General features: G+C 41.6%; 2 protein-coding genes across 2 annotated transcripts in view; both read right to left on the reverse strand.

Annotated features, from left to right (window-relative positions):
* LOC106577902 (uncharacterized) overlaps positions 1 to 7,126 on the reverse strand; it is an 8,513-nt gene extending 1,387 nt beyond the window's left edge. Inside the window, exons 1-10 of the mRNA XM_014156340.3 lie at positions 7,019 to 7,126; positions 6,220 to 6,264; positions 5,890 to 5,961; positions 5,602 to 5,673; positions 3,152 to 3,235; positions 2,571 to 2,675; positions 1,893 to 2,048; positions 1,546 to 1,674; positions 678 to 729; positions 441 to 494 (exon numbers count right to left, since the gene is read on the reverse strand). Of these exons, the coding sequence (XP_014011815.1) occupies positions 441 to 494; positions 678 to 729; positions 1,546 to 1,674; positions 1,893 to 2,048; positions 2,571 to 2,675; positions 3,152 to 3,235; positions 5,602 to 5,673; positions 5,890 to 5,961; positions 6,220 to 6,258 (763 nt within the window). The 5' untranslated portion in view covers positions 6,259 to 6,264; positions 7,019 to 7,126. The remainder of the gene's footprint in view (positions 1 to 440; positions 495 to 677; positions 730 to 1,545; positions 1,675 to 1,892; positions 2,049 to 2,570; positions 2,676 to 3,151; positions 3,236 to 5,601; positions 5,674 to 5,889; positions 5,962 to 6,219; positions 6,265 to 7,018) is intronic.
* Positions 7,127 to 9,751: 2,625 nt separating this feature from the next.
* LOC145861702 (uncharacterized) lies at positions 9,752 to 13,561 on the reverse strand. Its single transcript, XM_082964586.1, has 4 exons — positions 13,499 to 13,561; positions 10,448 to 10,603; positions 10,111 to 10,239; positions 9,752 to 9,841 (listed from the first exon to the last, which is right to left on the reverse strand). The coding sequence occupies exons 1-4, from the start codon at positions 13,559 to 13,561 to the stop codon at positions 9,752 to 9,754; spliced, it is 438 nt and encodes a 145-aa protein (XP_082820712.1).
* Positions 13,562 to 16,772: the final 3,211 nt, after the last annotated feature.

Below are 16,772 nucleotides of genomic sequence, written 5' to 3' on the forward strand. Positions count from 1 at the left end.
AGAGAAAGGGAGGTGGTGGTGGAGAGAGATGGAGAGAAGGAAGGAGAGAGGTAGAGAGAGGGATGGAGAGATGTGGAGAGAGGGAAGAAGAGAGTTGGAGAGAGATGGAGAGAGGTGGAGAGAGAGATGGAGAGAGGCGGAGAGAGATGGAGAGAGGCGGAGGGAGATGAGAAGAGGTGGAGAGAGGGATGGAGAGAGGTGGAGAGAGATGGAGAGAGGTGGAGAGAGATGAGAGAGAGATGGAGATCAAGGCAGGCATGAGAGGTTGTCATCGACATCAGCAACATTTTTTTCCTCTCAAAATCCTTCAACATGATACTCAATGTTTCATTGATTAAGTGATTCTTAATTTTTTTATACATGAAAATCTTTATGTCAGCATGATTTCAATGTAATTTCATGTGTTATTGTGATAAATGTTAGTTATTCTTTCTTCCTACTTGAAGCACTGTGAATCCATTGCCATACAGAATTAGGGATGTACTTTTCGATTCCTATTTGCAATGAGAAGAAGAGATTAGTGCAATAATAACTGGGTGAGGGAGAGAGGGGGGGGTGAGAGCGAGGGGGTGAGAGAGAGAGAGAGCGGGGGTGAGAGAGAGAGTGAGAGAGAGAGAGGGGGGGTGAGAGAGAGAGAGAAAGAACACAGGATGGGGAATTCAACATTGTGCTCTCACCAGTTCTCCATGCTCTCTGTTTGGTTGACAACCACAGCTTTGATACATCCTCCTGACATGACAAACAGGGAGATGAATTGCCGGAGTGTTTATATTCATATGGCAGCATGGCTACAGCAGCCCAGAAAGTCTACTAGGGTAGAATTAGTCAAAACATCTCTCTCTCTCTCACTCGCACGCATGCACGCACGCACGCACACACACACTCTGTTAGGGACACAATGAGTTCTGCACAACGCATCACCGGGGGCAAACTACCTGCCCTCCAGGACACCTACAGCACCCGATGTCACAGGAAGGCCAAAAAGATCATCAAGGACAACAACCACCTGAGCCACTGCCTGTTCACCCCGGTATCATCCAGAAGGCGAGGTCAGTACAGGTGCATCAAAGCTGGGACCGAGACACTGAAAAATAACTTCTATCTCAAGGCCATCAGACTGTTTAACAGCCATCACTAACATTGAGTGGCTGCTGCAAACATACTGACTCATCTCTAGCCACTTTAATAATGAAAAATGTATGTAATAAATGTATCACTAGCCACTTTAAACAATACCACTTTATATAATGTTTACATACCCTACATTACTCATCTCATATGTATATACTGTACTCTATACCATCTACTGCATCTTGCCATCACTCATTCATATATTTTTATGTAAATATTCTTATTCATTCCTTTACACTTGTGTGTATAAGGTAATTGTTGTGAAATTGTTAAGTTATATTACTTGTTAGATATTACTGCATGGTCAAAACTAGAAGCACAAGCATTTCGCTACACTCGCATTAACATCTGCTAACCATGTGTATGTGACGAACAAAATTTGATAAGACTTGATTTGACATACTTTTCCCTCACCTCAGTGTCATTTGACAGTAGAGACCAGGCGATGAACTCCAGCAATGGCAGAACGCCAGCTAGCCTAGACTCCTTGACCCCCCGCGGATCCAACAGACGCTTCAGGTCCTCGTCTGACAGCCCACACACCTGGGAACACATTTGGGACGCATTTACACACTCTCACATACAGTGGACACACTATATACACAGTAGCACATTTCTCTAACTGTCTCTCTCAAACACACACACACACACACACACACACACACACACACACACACACACACACACACACACACACACACACACACACACACACACACACACACACACATACACACATACACACATACACACACACACACCTCTGAGACATTCTTCAGTTCTGTTGCCCATTCCAATATTCTCTGATTCTCTTTCTCCAAACTTCTGTCTTTCCCTCCGTCTTTCCCTCCTCCGCCTGGATCCCTCTTTCCTCTCGTCATCTGAACCTCTGTTGTTGGTGTGGATGTCTTTTGGAGCTGAGCGAACAAAGGAACACTTCTATAATTTATATAAGAAGGTGATTTTATCGTAAATTACCCTGAGAATGCAGCCAACATTTGTGTTCATATGAAATCTGTGAGGTCAGGAAATATAATGACAACCAAACACACTAAATCTATCACAGAAATTGATCACAGAAAACACACACAGTGCATTATGAAAGTATTCAAACCCCTTGACTTTTTCCATATTTTGTTACTTTACAGCCTTATTCTGAAATTGATTAAAATGTTGTTTTTTTCTCATCAATCTACACAAAATACCCCATAATGACAAAGCAAATGAAATTTGTTCAAATGTATATAAAAAAGCTAACAGAAATATCACATTTTGGGGTATTGTGTGTTGATTGATGAGAAAAAATAATTATTTAATCCATTTTAGAATTATGCTGAAACATAACAGAATGTGGAAAAAGGGAAGGGGTCTGAATACTTTCCAAATGTACTGTATGACACTACTTCTATTATATTCTGTTAGCCTGTTCATCATGTTACCTGGTCAAGCTCCTTGGCCCACAATAGAATGAGACTCCGGCTGCTCTCCAAGCTAGGTGATGCTGTGGAACCTTCTCCTCCCGTCACCCCTCTTCTCCTGGCAAGCTGCAAGCAAGGAAGGGATGTCATATTCAAGGAAGTGATGCAGACGTGAGGTCAAAAAATTGATCACTCTATTGACATTTTAGGTTTGACAAACTGTGTGAGTGAATGTGAACTTTTCCATAGAACTATATGTTTGTGTCATTGTGAGATTTATGTGAAAGTTTGAGTTATGTGTACAGATAATTTAATTTAATTTAATTTGATCCCCCTTATACAGGAGAACCTTCCTGCAATGCAGGACATTTTAAAGTTGTACTGTATTTGAGGTTTAAAAAGGCTTCTGAAGTTTGTATATTCCACTGCAAAATGTAATACTTGATTTTCCCTTACAAAAAATATATCAACCCCTCATAGATGTCCATTAATAATAATTCACGTAATAATTCACATTTTCGGTTGCTTCAGGATTATTTTCCTGCTGTAGCAAACTGGTTCAAATTAAGATCCTACATCTGTACAGATGGAGATTGTCGTACCTTACTGATGTCCTTCACCTCCTTGGCTAGCTCCTCAATGAGCTGTAGACACTCCTGGAACGTGTGAATATGTTCCAGGCCAGGCTGTGAGCAAAACACAAACAACCCAGGTAGGTTCATATAACACACCAGGAAGGTTCATATAACACACCACCCAGGTAGGTTAATATAACACACCATCCAGGTAGGTTAAAATAACACACCACCCAGGTAGGTTAATAAAACACACAACACAGGTAGGTTAATATAACACACCACCCAGGTAGGTTAATATAACACACCACCCAGGTAGGTTAATATAACACACCACCCAGGTAGGTTAATAAAACACATCACCCAGGTAGGTTAATATAACACACCACCCAGGAAGGTTAATATAACACACCACCCAGGTAGGTTAATAAAACACATCACCCAGGTAGGTTAATATAACACACCACCCAGGTAGGTTCATATAAGACACCACCCAGGTATGTTAATATAATACACCACCCAGGTACGTTAATATAACACACCACCCAGGAAGGTTAATATAACACACCACCCAGGTAGGTTAATATAACACACCACCCAGGCAGGTTAATATACCACACCACTCAGGTAGGTTCATATAACACAGAACCCAGGTAGGTTAATATAACCCACCACCCAGGTAGGTTAATATAATACACCACCCAAGTAGGTTAATATAACACACCACCCAGGCAGGTTAAAATAACACACCACCCATGTAGGTTAATATAACACACCACCCAGGTAGGTTAAAATAACACACCACCCAGGTAGGTTAATATAACACACCACCCAGGTAGGTTCATATAACACAACACCCAGGCAGGTTAAAATAACACACCACCCAGGTAGGTTAATATAACACACCACCCAGGTAGGTTCATATAACACAACACCCAGGCAGGTTAAAATAACACACCACCCAGGCAGGTTAATATAACACACCACCCAGGTAGGTTAATATAACACACCACCCAGGTAGGTTAATATAACACACCACCCAGCTAGGTTCATATAACACACCAGGTAGGTTAATATAACACACCACCCAGGTAGGTTAATATAACACACCACCCAGGTAGGTTAATATAACACACCACCCAGGTAGGTTAATATGACACACCACCCAGGTAGGTTAATATAACACACCACCCAGGTAGGTTAATATAACACACCACCCAGGTAGGTTCATATAATACACCACCCAGGTAGGTTAATATAACTCACCATGTAGGTTCATATAACACACCACCCAGGTAGGTTTATATAACACACCACCCAGGTATGTTATTATAACACACCACCCAGGTAGGTTAATATAACACAACACCCAGGTAGGTTAATATAACACACCACCCAGGTACGTTAATATAACACACCACCCACGTAGGTTAATATAACACACCACACAGGTAGGTTAATATAACACTCCAGGTAGGTTGATAAAACACATCACCCAGGTAGGTTCATATAACACACCACCCAGGTAGGTTAATATAACACACCACCAAGGTAGGTTAATATAACACACCGCCCATGTAGGTTAATAAAACACATCACCCAGGTAGGTTAATATAACACACCACCCAGGTAGGTTATTATAATACACCACCCAGGTAGGTTAATATAACACACCACCCAGGAAGGTTAATATAACACACCACCAAGGTAGGTTAATATAACACACCACCCAGGTAGGTTATTATAATACACCACCCAGGTAGGTTAATATAACACACCACCCAGGAAGGTTAATATAACACACCACCCAGGAAGGTTAATATAACACACCACCCAGGAAGGTTAATATAACACACCACCCAGGAAGGTTAATATATCACACCTCCCAGGTAGGTTAATATAACACACCACTCAGGAAGGTTAATATAACACACCACCCAGGTAGGTTAATATAACACAGAACCCAGGTAGGTTAATATAACACACCACCCATGTAGGTTAATATAACACACCACCCAGGTAGGTTAATATAACACACCACCCAGGTAGGTTATTATAATACACCACCCAGGTAGGTTAATATAACACACCACCCAGGAAGGTTAATATAACACACCACCCAGGAAGGTTAATATAACACACCACCCAGGAAGGTTAATATAACACACCACCCAGGTAGGTTAATATAACACACCACCCAGGAAGGTTAATATAACACACCACCCAGGTAGGTTAATATAACACACCACCCATGTAGGTTAATAAAACACATCACCCAGGTAGGTTAATATAACACACCACCCAGGTAGGTTAATATAATACACCACCCAGGTAGGTTAATATAACACACCACCCAGGTAGGTTAATATAACACACCACCCACGTAGGCTAATATAACACACCACCCTGGTAGGCTAATAACACACAACACACAATATCATCCTCTCACTGAAATGTTTTTTCTCCATAGAACCCACTTTGGTGTTGTTGAGATGAGGCTTGGTCCATGGTTCTGAATGGTGGGCGTCCCGTTTCTCAAAGTCCCTCCCCTGTAGAAGTGGTACAGGCAGGACCCAAATTATAGATGGATCCAAAATAGTGGAAAGTACCAAAAATAACATTTATGGGGGTGCCCAGCCCAGTCATAATCTATTTAATATGATGTCCCCACATTTGCTATAGGATTGCCCTACATCCCAGATTCAAAACCTATATGTAGAAAAGATGGTATGGCTAGTTGTTTACTGGTTGGAAACCGAACCCACCTTGCTGTTGCTGAGTTGTGGTTTATTCCAGGGTGCTGAGTGGGTAGCCTCCACAGTCTCCAGACTCTTGTCCTGTATCACCATCAGTGGGAATAAAGACAGGGTTAGAAAAACACAGAATACATCCACACACTAGTATGCTGATTATACTGTCAAATTCTCGTGTATACTACAAAGCCGGTCTTGTCACAATGTAGCTCTGGTTACAAGCAGTGCACTAATGGAAAAGAGTGGGCTCTAGTCAAAAGTAGTGCATTATATAGAGAGTAGTGTGTCATGTGAGACAGCAATAGACAACATCATTATCCGGTGAGAGTCCTTCTCCTTCACCTTAGGAGACCGGCTGCTGTGGTTATTAGGCTGCTGCATTGTGGTCTATGGAGAGGAGGGAGGGTGAGAGAAAGAGAGACAGAGAGACAGAGAGAGAGAGAAAGAGAGAGAGAGAGAGAGAGAGAGAGAGAGAGAGAGAGAGAGAGAGAGAGAGAGAGAGAGAGAGAGAGAAATTAGGTAGTAAGGGTGAGAGAGGGATAAAGACAAAGAGAGGGGGAGAGAAAGAGATGTACTATTTCACAAGAACAATAACAATTGAGCAATGCAGTGAAGTTGTCTGCCAGTGTTTATAGGATCAAGGGTCAGTTCCAAAGACTGCCTTACAATAATTACGCGTTACTGGAATTCTCCAATTGTTTCCTTGTAACTCATAAGAAATGTATTGAACCAACATCAACCTCATGCAATGTGATCAATCATTTCACAGAACTCTTAGATTCAAAACCTTTTCAGGTATAATACTGTAACTGTAGGTTCACATGCTTTGTTTTGATTGAGGTGGGTTATAATGTCATAGTTTTCAGTCATTTTGATTCAATGTCTGAAATGTATGAAATAGTACTTAAACAATGTATATTCTGTAAGTTTGTGACAGTTATTTATAAGACAATTAACTATTAACATTGAGTAGCTACACATTTTGGTTTGAGGTTTGACTGAGGTTTGACACTTTTGTCAGCTTTCTTTTTTTGTCTGTTTAAGACATCTATATTAGCATCTCATAATTTACAGCATCTATAATTATGAAATATCTGAAAATACCCAGAATTTACCTCCTAGACACAAAAAAGTGACTTACCTGTTTATCTCTCACCTGCTTCTGTTGTGTTCATGGTACTACTGCTGGTCATACACACAGTAGATGCATTTGGTCTTGAAAGTGGACTTTGACCGAAGTAATCATATAATCATATAATAATGTCTATACACACCATCATATACAGTACCAGTCAACAGTTTGGACACACCTACTCATCCAGGGTTTTTCTTTATTTGTACTATTTTCTACATCGTAGAATAATAGCAAAAACATCAATACTAGGAAATAACACATATGGAATCATGTAGTAACCAAAAAAGTGTTAAACAAATCAAAATGTATTTTATATTTCAGATTCTCCAACGTAGCTACCCTTTGCCTTGAGGACAGCTTTGCACACCCTTGGCATTCTCTCAACCAGCTTCATGAGTTAGTCACCTGGAATGCATATCAATTAACAGGTGTGCCTTGTTAAAAGTTCATTTGTGGAATTTGTGGAATTTCTTTCCTTCTTAAAGAGTTTGAGCCAATCAGTTGTGTTGTGACAATGTAAGGGGGTATACAGAAGATAGCCCTATTTGGTAAAAGACCAAATCCATATTATGGCAAGAACAGCTCAAATAAGCAAAGAGAAACGACAGTCTATCATTACTTTAAGACATGAAGGTCAGTTAATCCGGACAATTTCAAGAACTTTGAAAGTTTCTTCAAGTGCAGTTGCAAAAACCATCAAGCGCTTTGATGAAACTGGCTCTCATGAGGACCGCCACAGGAAAGGAAGACCCAGAGTTACCTCTGCTGCAGAGGATAAGTTCAATAGAGTTACCAGCCTCAGAAATTGCAGCCCAAATAAATGCTTCACAGAGTTCAAGTAACAGACACATCTCAACATCAACTGTTCAGAGGAGACTGTGTGAATCAGGCCTTCCTGGTCGAATTGCTGCAAAGAAACCACTACTAAGGACACCAATAACAAGAAGAGACTTGTTTGGGCCAAGAAACCCGAGCAATGGATATTAGACCGTTGGAAATCTGCCCTTCGGTCTGATGAGTCCAAATTTGCAATTTTTGGTTCCAACCGCTGTGTCTTTGTGAGACACGGAGTAGGTGAACGGATGATCTGCGCATGTGTAGTTCCCACCATGAAGCATGGAAGAGGAGGTGTGATGGTGCTTTGCTTGGGACACTGTCTGTGATTTATTTAGAATTCAAGGCACACTTAACCAGCATGTCTACCACAGCATTCTGCGGCGATACGCCATCCCATCTGGTTGCACTTGGTGGGACTATCATTTGTTTTCCAACAGGACAATGACCCAACACACTCCAGGCTGTGTAAGGGCTATTTGACCAAGAAGGAGAGTGATGGAGGGGTGCATCAGATGACCTGGCCTCCATGATCACCCGACCTCAACCCGATTGAGATAGTTTGGGCTGAGTTGGACTGCAGAGTGAAGGAAAAGCAGCCAACTAGTGCTCAGCATATGTGGGAACTCCTTCAAAAGCATTCCAGGTGAAGCTGGTTGAGAGAATGCCAAGAGTGTGCAAAGATGTCATCAAGTGTGGCTACTTTGTAGAATCTGAAATATAAAATATATTTGGATTTGTTTAACACTTTTTTGGTTACTACATGATTCCATATGTGTTATTTCATAGTTTTGATGTCTTCATTATTATTCTACAATGTAGAAAATAGTAAAAATAAAGAAAAACCCTTGAATGAGTAGGTGTGTCCAAACTTTTGACTGATACTGTACATATACACTATATATACATAAGTATGTGGACAACCCTTCAAATGAACAGATTCGGGAATTTCAGCCACACCCGTTGCTGACAGTATAAAATGGAGCACACAGCCATGCAATAGCCATAGACAAACGTTAGCAGTAGAAAGACCCTTACTGAAGAGCTCAGCGACTTTCAACGTGGCACCGTCATAGGATGCCGATCAACTGCAAGTGCTGTTATTGTGAAGTGGAAACGTCTAGGAGCAAAAACGGCTCAACCGCGAAGTGGTAGTCCACACAAGCTCACAGACCGGGACCAACGAGTGCTGAAACGCGTAAAAATCGTCTGTCCTCAGTTGCAACACTCACCACCGAGTTCCAAACTGGCTCTGGAAGCAACGTTAGCACAATATCTATTAATCATAAAAGATAAGATACAAGTTACACATTGTGAAATATCGAGCAAAAACGAATGTGTTTGCAAGTTAGGTAAGGGAAAGGGAAATGGGGATACATAGTAAGTTGTCCAACTGAATGTATTCAACTGAAATGTGTCTTCCACGTTAAACCCGTAGCTAACATTAGCTAATATTAGCTCATCCATTGAACGTTGAAGCCCTGGCTAGCTAAGATAGCGCACAAAATCAAACGTCAGAAAACTGTGCAAAAACTTTAATTACCATCCAAAAAGTTACAATTTACAAAAAACTCGTCGTAACACGATTCTGTCATGAAATAGGTCAGCAGGAGACCCTTCAGTTGGTCAAACACAGAGATCTTGGGAAGTTCCATCATAGGGGTCGCCATTATGGAAATATGACATGACGTAGCAGTGTGCGCATAATAACTGTTCCCCCCACGCTAGATGGAAACATTAACAGAGACTACGGTTCCGGATCTTCCGTATCAATGTATTGGCTTGCTGTCGCTGAAGTTTCAATAATTCACCTTTTATCATGATGGTATCTAAAATGAACAAATAAACAGTCTGTCATAGTTTTCTGTTTATTGTGTTCAAACTGTAATATCATTACAAAAAGGTTCAGTGAAAAAGGAAAAATGCTTGGTGTAATTCAATATAATCTCTCCATGATCTCTGTTTGGTTGACAACCACAGCTTTGATACATCCTCCTGACATGACAAACAGGGAGATGAATTGCCGGAGTGTTTATATTCATATGGCAGCATGGCTACAGCAGCCCAGAAAATCTACTAGGGTAGAATTTGTCAAAACATACCTTTCACTCACTCACTCACTCACTCACTCACTCACTCACTCACTCACTCACTCACTCACTCACTCACTCACTCACTCACTCACTCACTCACTCACTCACTCACTCACTCACTCACTCACTCACTCACTCACTCACACACACAATGACATACTTTTCTCTCACCTCAGTGTCATTTGACAGTAGAGACCAGGCGATGAACTCCAGCAATGGCAGAACGCCAGCTAGCCTAGACTCCTTGACCCCCCGCGGATCCAACAGACGCTTCAGGTCCTCGTCTGACAGCCCACACACCTGGGAACACATTTGGGACGCATTTACACACTCTCAAATACAGTGAACACACTATATACACAGTAGCACATTTCTCTCTCTGTCTCTCAAACACACACACACACACACACACACACACACACACACACACACACACACACACACACACACACACACACACACACACACACACACACATACACACATACACACATACACACACACACACCTCTGAGACATTCTTCAGTTCTGTTGCCCATTCCAATATTCTCTGATTCTCTTTCTCCAAACTTCTGTCTTTCCCTCCGTCTTTCCCTCCTCCGCCTGGATCCCTCTTTCCTCTCGTCATCTGAACCTCTGTTGTTGGTGTGGATGTCTTCTGGAGCTGAGCGAACAAAGGAACACTTGTATAATTTATATAAGAAGGTAATTTTATCGTAAATTACCCTGAGAATGCAGCCAACATTTGTGTTCATATGAAATCTGTGAGGTCAGGAAATATAATGACAACCAAACACACTAAATCTATCACAGAAATTGATCACAGAAAACACACACAGTGCATTATGAAAGTATTCAAACCCCTTGACTTTTTCCATATTTTGTTACTTTACAGCCTTATTCTGAAATTGATTAAAATGTTTTTTTCTCATCAATCTACACAAAATACCCCATAATGACAAAGCAAATGAAATTTGTTCAAATGTATATAAAAAAGCTAACAGAAATATCACATTTTGGGGTATTGTATGTTGATTGATGAGAAAAAATAATTATTTAATCCATTTTAGAATTAGGCTGAAACATAACAGAATGTGGAAAAAGGGAAGGGGTCTGAATACTTTCCAAATGTACTGTATGACACTACTTCTATTATATTCTGTTAGCCTGTTCATCATGTTACCTGGTCAAGCTCCTTGGCCCACAATAGAATGAGACTCCGGCTGCTCTCCAAGCTAGGTGATGCTGTGGAACCTTCTCCTCCCGTCACCCCTCTTCTCCTGGCAAGCTGCAAGCAAGGAAGTGATGTCATATTGAAGGAAGTGATTTCATATTCAAATAAGTGATGCAGACGTGAGGTCACATATTGATCACTGTATTGACATTTTAGGTTTGACAAACTGTGTGAGTGAATGTGAACTTTTCCATAGAACTATATGTTTGTGTCAATGTGAGATTTATGTGAAAGTTTGAGTTACGTGTACAGATAATTTAATTTAACTTAATTTGATCCCCCTTACAGTGAGGGAAAAAAGTATTTGATCCCCTGCTGATTTTGTACTTTTGCCCACTGACAAAGAAAGGATCAGACAATAATTTTAATGGTAGGTTTATTTGAACAGTGAGAGACAGAATAACAACAAAAATATCCAGAAAAACGCATGTCAAAAATGTTATAAATTGATTTGCATTTTAATGAGGGAAATAAGTTTTTGACCCCCTCTCAATCAGAAAGATTTCTGTCTCCCAGGTGTCTTTTATACTCTTAAAGGGAGTGCTCCTAACCGCAGCTTGTTACCTGTAAAAAAGACACCTGTCCACAGAAGCAATCAATCAATCAGATTCCAAACTCTCCACCATGGCCAAGACCAAAGAGCTCTCCAAGGATGTCAGGGACAAGATTGTAGACCTACACAAGGCTGGAATGGGCTACAAGACCATCGCCAAGCAGCTTGGTGAGAAGGTGACAACATTTGGTGCGATTATTCGCAAATGGTAGAAACACAAAAGAACTGTCAATATCCCTCGGCCTGGGGCTCCATGTAATATCTCACCTCGTGGAGTTGCAATGATCATGAGAACGGTGAGGAATCAGCCCAGAACTACACGGGAGGATCTTGTCAATGATCTCAAGGCAGCTGGGACCATAGTCACCAAGAAAACAATTGGTAACACACTACGCCATGAACGACTGTAATCCTGCAGTGCCCGCAAGGTCCCCCTGCTCAAGAATACATATACATGCCCGTCTGAAGTTTGCCAATGAACATCTGAATGACTCAGAGGACAACTGGGTGAAAGTGCTGTGGTCAGATGAGACCAAAATGGAGCTCTTTGACATCAACTCAACTCGCCGTGTTTGGAGGAGGAGGAATGCTGCCTATGACCCCAAGAACACCATCTCCACCGTCAAACATGGAGGTGGAAACATTATGCTTTGGGCGTGTTTTTCTGCTAAGGGGACAGGAGAACTTCACCTCATCAAAGGGCCGATGGACGGGGCTATGTACCGTCAAATCTTGGGTGAGAACCTCCTTCCCTCAGCCAGGGCATTGAAAATGGGTCGTGGATGGGTATTCCAGCATGACAATGACCCAAAACACACGGCCAAGGCAACAAAGGAGTGGCTCAAGAAGAAGCACATTAATTAAGGTCCTGGAGTGGCCTAGCCAGTCTCCAGACCTTAATCCCATAGAAAATCTGTGGAGGGAGCTGAAGGTTTGAGTTGCCAAACATCAGCCTCGAAACCTTAATGACTTGGAGAAGATCTGCAAAGAGGAGTGGGACAAAATCCCTCCTGAGATGTGTGCAAACCTGGTGGCCAACTACAAGAAACGTCTGACCTCTGTGATTGCCAACAAGGGTTTTGCCACCAAGTACTAAGTCATGTTTTGCAGAAGGGTCAAATACTTATTTCCCTCATTAAAATGCAAATCAATTTAGAGCAATTTTGATATGCGTTTTTCTGGATTCTTTAGTTGTTATTCTGTCTCTCACTGTTCAAATAAACCTACCATTAAAATTATAGACTGATCATTTCTTTGTCAGTGGGCAAACGTACAAAATCAGCAGGGGATCAAATACTTTTTCCCCTCACTGTATACAGGAGAACTAGGCTACCTGGGGCGGCAGGTAGCCTAGTGGTTAGAGCATTGGGCCAGTAACTGAAAGGTTTCTGGATCTAATCCCCGAGCTGACAACATAAAAATCTGTTGTTCTGTGCCTGAACAAGGCAGTTAACCCACTGTTCCCCGGTAGGCCGTCATTGTAAATAAGAATTTGTTCTTAACTGACTTGCCTAGTTAAATAAAAGTTACATTCCTGCAATGCAGGACATTTTAAACTTGTACTGAATTTGAGGTTTAAAAAGGCTTCTGAAGTTTGAATATTCCACTGCGAAATGTAATACTTGATTTTCCCTTACAAAAAATATAGCAACCACTCAAAGATGTCCATTAATAATGACTCACATTTTAGGTTGCTGCAGGATTTATTTTCCTGCTGTAGCAAACTGGTTCAAATTAAGATCCTACATCTGTACAGATGGAGATTGTCGTACCTTACTGATGTCCTTCACCTCCTTGGCTAGCTCCTCAATGAGCTGTAGACACTCCTGGAACATGTGAATATGTTCCAGGCCAGGCTGTGAGCAAAACACAAACAACCCAGGTAGGTTCATATAGCACACCAGGAAGGTTCATATAACACACCGCCCAGGTAGGTTAATATAACACACCATCCAGGTAGGTTAATATAACACACCACCCAGGTAGGTTAATATAACACTTCACCCAGGTATGTTAATACAACACACCACCCAGGTAGGTTAATATAACACACACCCCAGGAAGGTTAATATAACACACCACCCAGGTAGGTTCATATAACACACCACCCAGGTAGGTTCATATAACACAGAACCCAGGTAGGTTAATATATCACACCACCCAGGTAGGTTAATATAACACACCACCCAGGTACGTTAATATAACACACCACCCAGGTAGGTTAATATAACACACCACCCAGGTAGGTTCATATAACACACCACCCGGTAGGTTCATATAACACACCACCCAGGTAGGTTCATATAACACACCACCCAGGTAGGTTAATATAACACACCACCCAGGTAGGTTAATATAACACACCACCCAGGTAGGTTAATATAACACATCACCCAGGTAGGTTAATATAACACACCACCCAGGTAGGTTAATATAACACACCACCAAGGAACGTTAATATAACACACCACCCAGGAAGGTTAATATGACACACCACCCAGGTAGGTTCATGTAACACACCACCCAGGTAGGTTAATATAACACACAACCCAGGAAGGTTAATATAACACACCACCCAGGAAGGTTAATATAACACACCACCCAGGTAGGTTAATATAACACACCACCCAGGTAGGTTAATATAATGCACCACCCAGGTAGGTTAATATAATGCACCACCCAGGTAGGTTAATATAATGCACCACCCAGGTAGGTTAATATAACACACCACCCAGGTAGGTTAATATAACACACCACCCAGGTAGGTTAATATGACACACCACCCAGGTAGGTTCATGTAACACACCACCCAGGTAGGTTAATATAACACACCACCCAGGTAGGTTAATATAACACACCACCCAGGAAGGTTAATATAACACACCACCCAGGTACGTTAATATAATGCACCACCCAGGTATTTTAATATAACGCACCACCCAGGTAGGTTAATATATAACACACCACCCAGGTAGGTTAATATAACACACCACCCAGGTACGTTAATATAACACACCACCCAGGTAGGTTAATATAACACACCACCCAGGTAGGTTAATATAGCACAGCACCCAGGTAGGTTAATATAACACACCACCCAGGTAGGTTAATATAACGCACCACCCAGGTAGGTTAATATAACTCACCACCCAGGTAGGTTAATATAACACACTGCGTCCCGGCCCTTTTGGGTGGACTATTTTGTCTGGTTGTTTTATGCCTGTTCGTGGTGTTTTGGACTCAGGAATAAACGCCGCCCCCCCCTTTAACTTTATGCATGAGGGGTAGGACATGGGTCTCGGAGATGAGAGGCACGGACAACTGTTCATGTTGTCCATGTGGCATGAATCCGAGTTGGCACAAAGTGTCGCCTTTTTGTTTTGCATCGTACTCATGCATCATTCAGTTATGACTGCTAGTGAGGCTCCTGGCTTTTCAGGCTATTGAAATGACTGACGCTTCGAACAAACCGACAGCGTCAGTCATTGTGGTACACCAGAATTACATTAATTTCCAGCATTGCAGCATTGCGTTGCAGAGGCAGTTGCAGTGTCGTTCTGTGTGGTGCATACATTGGAATACTCCTCCCTTGCTAAGAAAACTATACCCTCGCTGGACGAGGCCGCAATTCAAACTGAGCGGGTGGCAGCTCAGAGGAATACAGCACAATAAAGAAACTTGCATTTTATGTGCTAACAATGTTTGGATCAACTTACACCTTCAAGTACTCATTTTCCTCTATGAACGCAGGAACCGGCTTTCACATAAGTCAATCGAGGACTGCCTGCACATCAAAATCAAACCCGACATCCACAAGATTGTGTCCGAGGGGAAATGCAACTTTTCTCATTAAGTAACTTCGTTGACTGTATTTAGTAAATACTAATATTATTGTGAGAGGTTATACAGGGATGTTTGCATCTCAAGCTGGCAGTTGTTGACAGCAACTGTTTGTTCTGTCATTACAAGAACAGGCTATCCGGACAGACTTTTTTTCTTTAATTCATTGTTTTATGTAGGATGCTACATTTTTGACCAGTTGCAATTGTAATTAGGCCTAATAAAAAATCCTACTTCTATTAGGCTGTTAAGGCTGTTAGGCCTCATACCCTACCTCAGACAGTTAAGTTATTTTATATAGGTCTAGGCCTCAAAGACATAGACTCCAATTAAGCCCTCTTGTTGTTTGTAAAGTCAAATTAAAATGAAGAATGTTTAAATGAATTGCTCAACTGGTGTAGTCAGCCAAACCCTCCTCTAACCCAGATGATGCTAGGCCACTTGCACATTGCCTCATGGGTTTCCTCGTTGCGGCCGGCACGGGTATCGAACCAGCATCTGTAGCAACACAGAGAAGGCATTTGACTGTTAGAGCTTACAGGAGGAACGGAAAATTGCGAGTCAATTCATAAATCATATGCCATGGAATCTCTTCCCAACTATTTTGCAATCTATATGGCTCTCCATCAATAATACAATTTAGAGGATTGTGGCGGGGTGAGGAGTACTGGAAAGGTGTGACTTTCAGGTTACAATAGGCTATAAGTATACAGCAGATGGCCGATTTTCCTCACTTTGATTATGCTGTAAAATGTGTCACGATCGTTGTAATGATTGGACCAAGGCGCAGAATGAGTAGCATTCCACATCTTTATTATAATGTAAAACTTCAGCAAATTACAAAAACAATAAATGATAAATCGAACCGTGAAGACAGTGACGTGCAAATAGGCACCTATACAAAACCAAGATCCCACAAACCCAGGTGGGAATAATAACTACTTAAATATGATCCCCAATTAGAGACAACGATTACCAGCTGCCTCTAATTGGGAATCATACACAATCACCAACATAGAAATAATAACCTAGAACCCCACATAGAAATAATAAACTAGAATACCCCCCAGTCACGCCCTGACCTACTTCACCATAGAGAAACAATGGCTCTCTATGGTCAGGGCGTGACACCATGACCCGGATCTCTATTCATTTAAGTGAGCAGATTAGGGCTTTCAGGAGGAACGGAAAAATCTACTGGAGACA

Source organism: Salmo salar, chromosome 18, assembly GCF_965601325.2.
Source record: "Salmo salar chromosome 18, fSalSal1, whole genome shotgun sequence".
Classification (NCBI taxonomy): domain Eukaryota; kingdom Metazoa; phylum Chordata; class Actinopteri; order Salmoniformes; family Salmonidae; genus Salmo; species Salmo salar.

Coding starts and splice junctions, on each gene's coding strand:
- LOC145861702 (XM_082964586.1), bottom strand. CDS start 13,561: ATGTTCCAGGAGTGTCTACAGCTCATTGAGGAGCTAGCCAAGGAGGTG. Junction 10,604..13,498: donor AGGTGAAGGACATCAGTAAG/GTACGACAATCT, acceptor TTGTTCGCTCAG/CTCCAGAAGACATCCACACC. Junction 10,240..10,447: donor AACTGAAGAATGTCTCAGAG/GTGTGTGTGTGT, acceptor ATGTGTTCCCAG/GTGTGTGGGCTGTCAGACGA.